A 6,984-nucleotide genomic window follows, 5' to 3' on the forward strand; every position below is an offset into this window, starting at 1 on the left:
TTGTGTCCACCACAACTGGTAAATAATTTGCCTTTTAAGTCATTACCTTCCAAACAAGTTTCTTTAAAATAAGGACATACTTCTGAGTTGCCATTTTCGATAAAAAGATTTTGTTCCTTATCTTGCAGAATCCTCATGGCGTCCAGCGAGCTTAGTCTAATTCTCAACAACGCCAATGCCAACCTGTACCCATCTGAACCACAGCCCAACTTGTTGAGCATGACAGCACCGATGGGCAGACCACCACATCTCTCAGAGATGACCTTCGGCAGTAACACCAACAGCACAATGGGTAAGACTTCATCAACATACCGCTTACTTAAGAATAAACGTGCAATAGCTCTTGAAATCTGTATGTTTCTTGCCTGCTTGAGATGGTTCCCATCACCCCAAACGGAGAGCCCAGACACGCAGATAATCTCTCATCCCTGAAGTCTGACCTCAGTTTCTGACTCTTAGAATCATTAACCAAGGCAATGTTTACCTTGGCCTGCAGTAGACGTGCTGGAATGCTTTCTTTATGGTATTTCGGGCAATGCAGTCATAGTTGACACTACAGGGTGTCAACACAACAGATAGTTAAACACACAACAGTAGCTCAGGCCCTGGAAACAGTAAACCTAACCGGGTATTCTTCTATTGTTAGGGGCATCTACTCCGGGGGGTGGTTTGGGTGATCTCAGGTGTGAATGAGGCTAAACATGCTTTGAACCTGTTCTCTGGCAGGCTCCTGGGACCTGGTGAACCCACAGATGTGGACAAGGCAGAATGTTCTGGAGTGGATCGGCTTTCACGTGGAGGAGAGCAGGTTTGATGCCAGGCTGCTGAATATGAACTACTGCGACATGGACGGGATCACACTGTGCACAATGTCAAAAGAAACTTTGATGAACATGTTCGGACCGGTGCTTGGTGAACAGCTTCACCACAGTTTGGAGACACTAAAGGCCAGATATGGTGAGCAACAAAGATTAAAGAAGCCTTTTGTTTAAATAGTTTGAAGTTTTGGCACTTGAATGCATTAAAACCCTTGATTTGTTTGCGTCTACAGCTACTGACCTGTCTGAGACATGCCTGAGTGAATCCGAATTAGACTTACTAGACAACATACTGCAGAACTCGTTTCCCTTCATGCATGGACAGAGCCTCGGTCCACTTCTTGAAACGGTGGTGGTCCAGCCGTCAATCCCATCAGGTGAGAAGCAAATTCCACCTTGCAACTTTTCAACAGAAATCCAAACCATAGAAAGCATTATCCAGTTAACATACTTGAAATAACATTTGTAATTCTGTTTGCGCAGACAATTCTGAGAAAAGCTACAGCTACTTTGATGAGTACACCAACCAGCTGACTCCAGAGAGCGACCACGGCTATGACTCTCTAACTGAGAGCTTTCAGAGTTCCCACACTGGTGCGTGTCGCTACTAACTCTACTAATCCATTAAGGTCAAGCATCCCAAAGTTCTCCTGAAGTCTGAACGCTCTTTTCTTTGGTATGTCCTCTACAGGTAGCTTCCTGAACCCAAGCTCACCCGAGTCAAACAGCAGCGACTCCGACCCAGAATACTCAGAGATGCATTACTCCGCCAGCACCAGTAAGTTCCTCTGATTCTTCTACTCCGATTCTGCTCCTAGAGGGAGACCTATCTGCAGACGCTAGTTTCAACCCTAGTCAAACACAGCTGAACCAGCTAATCAAGCTCTTTACTTGGCGGTTACAGGCAGGTTGAAACCTAACTCTGCAAGGTGGTGGCCCTCAAGGAGCAGGTTTAAATGGAATAATAAAGTAGGGAGTACCCAAATCGACCCATCTAACGTTTGACTGCGTTCTTTTCCACAGAGAACTTTGTGAAGCAAGAGTCAGTAGAGACAAAGAAGAGAGGCAGAGGACGACCCCCAAAGCCCAGGGATAGTGAGGGATATGAGCACTTCATTCAGTCCAAAAAGAGCAAACACGGTGAGTACACAGAACTCTAGTTTGAAGAGGTACCTGATGCTCATGATCAAGTAACGATCATCTGTACTAAACTAGAATCTACTGCTCCATTGCAGCTCCAAGAGGAACCCACCTTTGGGAGTTTATCCGGGACATCCTGGTCCATCCGGAGCAGAACCAAGGTCTGATGAAATGGGAGGACCGCAGGGATGGCGTCTTCAAGTTCTTGAAGTCCGAAGCTGTTGCTCAGCTCTGGGGGCAGAAGAAGAAGAACAGCAGCATGACGTATGAGAAGCTCAGTAGAGCCATGAGGTAAAAGACACAGTTCTGGGATCAAGAGTTTTTGGGGGATTTGGTTTGGTGGATGCTAGGACAGTGGAATAACCAGAACACTTGCTCTTTCCTACAGGTATTACTACAAACGAGAGATTCTAGAGAGAGTGGATGGAAGGAGACTCGTCTACAAGTTCGGGAAGAACTCCACCGGTTGGAGAATAGAGGAGACCGGATATTGAAGTGGACCTGACGGAAGAGGGTCGGTCAGTCAAACGTAGAGACTTTGTACTCCTGCTAATGAGGAACTTTAGGTTGCTCTGAAGATCCTCTCTTTAGAAACACACTCTTTCCAGAGGGAAAAGGTTTCACAGAAACTGTAAGCCAGAGTTTTGGCTAAAGTAGGTTTTATGAACCTGTAAAAGTGGCAATTGTCTGGTTCGAGCGGCACGCGGGCGTGGCCTGGATCAGATAGTATTGCTACATCACTTAAAGACACTATGTAAACACTTGTTCTACACAATGATTGAACTGAGAGAGAATGTAAAGCTTTGTTAAGGCTCTCTGGTATTGGGAAATGAAGTTTCGTGTGTAGGTATTTGTCAAACTATTAGTCAGAGCAGACTAACAGAAGAACATGTCGGTGGTATGAAGTGTCTGTAATGTTCATATCTGCTGTGCTGATTGATATTTGTTCTACTGTATATAAATGTATGTAAAAACTATATATTCTTTGTAATAATTTTCAATCGAGTACAAATCAGATATGTCATTGAAGATTATGCTCAATTTTTCTGTGATTTGTCAAGTCACTGGATAATATGTATGAGGTTTACCTCTCAGATACTATAACTATTATGTATGGCATATATTTGCTATTTTTGTATAAGCCTTTTCTAAAATAAAATTTCTGATTAAAAGTCGTTTATCTTGCATTTGTGCCTCACCCTTCTGAACTACGTTCCACTCAACCTTATTTCAACATTTACTTTATAATCCCTCAATTTGCTCAAGTCTTCTTATCAGAGATCACAGATGTGTTGTAACGTGACTTTCGTGTAAAGTTTAAAACAAATATGCAGCAGAATGCGGGGCGAATGCTATTTTTATGCATCTCAGATGCATGAAGTGCAAACCGGGAAAAAAAGCAGGTCAAATCTCAATGCAAATCAAGAACTCCACTACAGAATGATTCAGCTGATTTTTACTTGAATTCCAACACGTTTCTTCATTATGTTTGAAGTTTTGCTGGTGTTTTGATGATTTTTTTTGTAGATGTATGAAGTCAGTTCTCTTTAAGTCCACATAATATATAACATTATTTTTACACATTTAAATGTGATTGCAAATACAATGAGGTTCATTTTAAATTATTTTCAATTGTATAATGAAAACAGGACTCATTAAATGCCCATTTTTGTGCTGTTGTTTTGTTTCAGGCCTAGAATTCCGAAACGATGCATTTGATGTAGTTTGACCCTTGCTTGAACTTGATCGCATTTTTCATAGCAGGTTTAGTTTTGCATTTTAGAGCACAAAGCAACAGTTGTTTAGAGGACCGGCATTCAAATACATACGTTGCATTTGAATTTTGGATCCACATGCAAATAGACGCAGCTAAACAAGACAGAGAACCATCGTCTGAATTCAAAGCAGTAAACAGTCTTTGAATTATTTACATTTAATACCTGTGAGAGCTGCAGAAAAGTAGTTTATGAGCTCGAAAACACTTTAATCTACCCTGAAATTAAGGTCATCCGAGATGGTTCATCTGATGGTCTTGAACCGGTCTTATTTTACACTAGAATCCAACAAACCATCTCAGATGACTTGATCACCAGTTACCAAATAGAGAAGCTTCACTCCTGAATCCTTATAGCGTCATCATGTTTGGTGTGTTATTATGAGATCTTAAAAGATAAAAATAAAGAACAAAAGAATTAATTTGTGTATCACATAACCTAATTCAGGTGTGTTTCAGGAGTGCGCTGTTCTACTTTTCGTTTTGAACAATACACACAACTATGCGCACGGTAAACATTAGGTGTTTTTGTCAGTTTGACCGTGACTCTCATGACTAACATTCCCTGTACACTCCTAAAAGCACGTTTGTCATGGCTGAAACGACAGACAAAAAAATATTCAGGTCAAGAATTTTTTTTTCCGATAAGCCAAGCTTGAAAGCGAGAAGGAAACTCCATTAAAGTCATTGGCTGCTTCGCCTGCGGCCTCATTCTGCCACTACCCCTGACAGTTGCATTCAGTGCATGATGCTTCATTTAAATGCTTTAAAGTGCATGCTTCATTCACAACATTGCTGCAAGCTGCACTAAAGCTGCATTAAATGCTCATTTTCTACTGTCAGCTTTCTGGTTTGGGTAAAACTATCATGAAGTGACCCCTGAAGAGAAGCTGTTGAGTGTGACTAAAGTGCATGAAACAGAAGGGAGTTTCTGACAGGGATCAGATAAGAGCTTGTGTGTGTTTACTGTGCTCGCTGCCACTTCTCAAGCGCCTGTCGAGTCTTGTTTGTTCGAAGCACCACATTCTTCCACAGTTCTCTGGAAGCTGCGATGGTCAGTGTGTGTATATGACATATTTTTGCCAAAAGAAACCTGAGAATACAGTAGAAACATCACAGAATTATTACTCCGAATTTTACAGCATGATGTTTTAATGCACCAAACATACTTTTATATGAGTTAGTAAAAAGTTAAAATGCATAAAAATGATAATTAACATTTTTGTGATTTTATTGTAAAATTAATGCAAAGATAATAAATAAATAAATAAATGTATTAAATATAATTTTTTTATTATGTTACATATATACATATAATTTATAAAATCATAGACAATTATAAATATTAAAATTATGTATAATTATTATAAAAAATAAAACATAAACATGAAACTGCATTTAATATTATGAATTACAAGGATTGTTGGTGTGTTCGGGTGTTTCGTCTGAGTAATATTCATGTCCAGTAAATTAAATGATTCATTTAACAACATAAAATGTTGCAGTCACATGACTAACCGGGTCAGACTGTAAACCAATCTGAAAAACGACAACAGCAGAAAAACTGGATTATTACCGAGTCAGACAAGTGCTGGTATCAAAACATATTTTTAAACTACATTTTTCATTTTTTGCTTTATAACAAACATATTTTTCCCAGTTTTGTTTGCTAGTCGTGTTACAGTGATGATTTAGTGTTATAAAGTTTCTGCGGTGTCTCTGTGTGTGTGAGGTGGGTTTCTGTGCGAAGCATGTGATCATGAAGCTCCGCCCACATCCTGTCGCTCCCATTGTGATCTCATCGCACTGATTTGCATAAATATGCAGGGATTTTCCCACCTTCTCCCCTTCAGCTTCCAAGTAAAATCCATGTAGATCAACAGCCCACACACACATTCTCTCTCTCTTTCTCTCTCTCACACACACCTAGATAATAAACTCAACAGTGTTATACTTTGATATAAACAGAATAGTTCAAGATCGGATCTGTTTTGGTATGTGATCATTTGTTAATCATTTCATTTCCAGTCAATTTTTGGTATTGATGGAGTGAAACGCCCGGCACGCTTGCGTAAAGAGATCAGCGCGGGCCAATTATTTATTACTCATGTAATAGTAGCTTTTGTTCAAGGATAGAAACTCTTTGTTTGGGTTTCAGAAAAAACACAGAGCACACATGCCTTTACATTTTAACAAAATAAAATATGAGTTATGCAACATCAAATGCAAGGCTTTTCACTGCGCTCACATGACCTCTTTATGCTAAAAGTTTAATTTAATTCTAGTTACATTAACAAATAATGCAATTATATGCAAAATAACCATATTTATTCAATATATGTATATATAATTATTAAATATTAAAATCTATATATGGAATATATTCAATTAAATACATGAATTTATCTAAAATTATGATGTACATATTATGTTGCATATTGTGGAATAGAGTATTTTTTGATCAATGTAGAGATAATAATACACAGTACATACTGCAAGGTTTAGCTAGTTAGCACGGGTTAGTTAGTCTCTGCTGGTAGTAACTGTGTCTTTCTCCATTGATGTCTGTTCAAACATAAACGTGTCTGCAGGCGACTTTTATTTCATTTTATTACAATCGGTGACGTCTGTTTCTCATAAAAACACCTGGAATACAGAGTCATATGGAGTTTATGGGACGTGGAGCTTGTGTGTAAAAAAGCAGCACTAACGGCTAAACATTTGCATTTTGGTTCCACAGAAGAAAGGTCATGAAATGACACGAGGATCATGGGTGAACTGTCACTTTAATTGCTGGTCAATGCTGGTGATTGATTGGTGGAGTTAGTGTTTAACTGTCTGTATTGTGTTCGTAATCTGATGATGATTATCTGATAAAGGTCTGTTCACACCAAGCACCATAACTATAATGATAAAGATCTAGTTTTTTTAAAGTCATTCAAAATTTAAAAGAAAAGCAGAGTCCACATCACACATATGTGTCCCTGCAGCACAGAAGCAGTCATCAGTAGCACAGGTGTATTTGTAGCAATAGACAATACACTGTATGGGTCAAAATTATACATTTTTCTTTTGTGCCAAAAATCATTAGGATATTAAGTAAAGATCATGTTCCATGAAGATATTTAGTAAATTTCCTACTGTAAATATATCAAAACTTAATTTTTGATTAGTAATATGCATTGCTAAGAATTCATTTGAACACTTTAAAGATGATTTTTTTCTCAATATTTAGATTTTTTTTTGCTCCCT

The 6,984-nt window shown here is 38.7% G+C and overlaps 1 protein-coding gene across 2 annotated transcripts in view; it reads left to right on the top strand.

The window, feature by feature from the left end:
- Positions 1-3,133, top strand: part of elf3 (E74-like factor 3 (ets domain transcription factor, epithelial-specific)) — a 3,270-nt gene extending 137 nt beyond the window's left edge. The window contains exons 1-9 of one of the 2 annotated variants that reach the window (XM_019073819.2): positions 1-18; positions 129-292; positions 724-957; positions 1,052-1,195; positions 1,302-1,412; positions 1,510-1,596; positions 1,842-1,958; positions 2,054-2,249; positions 2,347-3,133. The exon at positions 1-18 is cut by the window's left edge and continues 137 nt beyond it. In XM_019073819.2, the coding sequence (XP_018929364.1) occupies positions 136-292; positions 724-957; positions 1,052-1,195; positions 1,302-1,412; positions 1,510-1,596; positions 1,842-1,958; positions 2,054-2,249; positions 2,347-2,452 (1,152 nt within the window). In that variant the 5' untranslated portion in view covers positions 1-18; positions 129-135 and the 3' untranslated portion in view covers positions 2,453-3,133. The remainder of the gene's footprint in view (positions 19-128; positions 293-723; positions 958-1,051; positions 1,196-1,301; positions 1,413-1,509; positions 1,597-1,841; positions 1,959-2,053; positions 2,250-2,346) is intronic. The other variant, XM_019073820.2, reaches the window with a different exon arrangement.
- The last annotated feature ends 3,851 nt before the right edge of the window (positions 3,134-6,984 follow it).

This window comes from Cyprinus carpio, chromosome A22 (genome assembly GCF_018340385.1).
Source record: "Cyprinus carpio isolate SPL01 chromosome A22, ASM1834038v1, whole genome shotgun sequence".
NCBI lineage: Eukaryota > Metazoa > Chordata > Actinopteri > Cypriniformes > Cyprinidae > Cyprinus > Cyprinus carpio.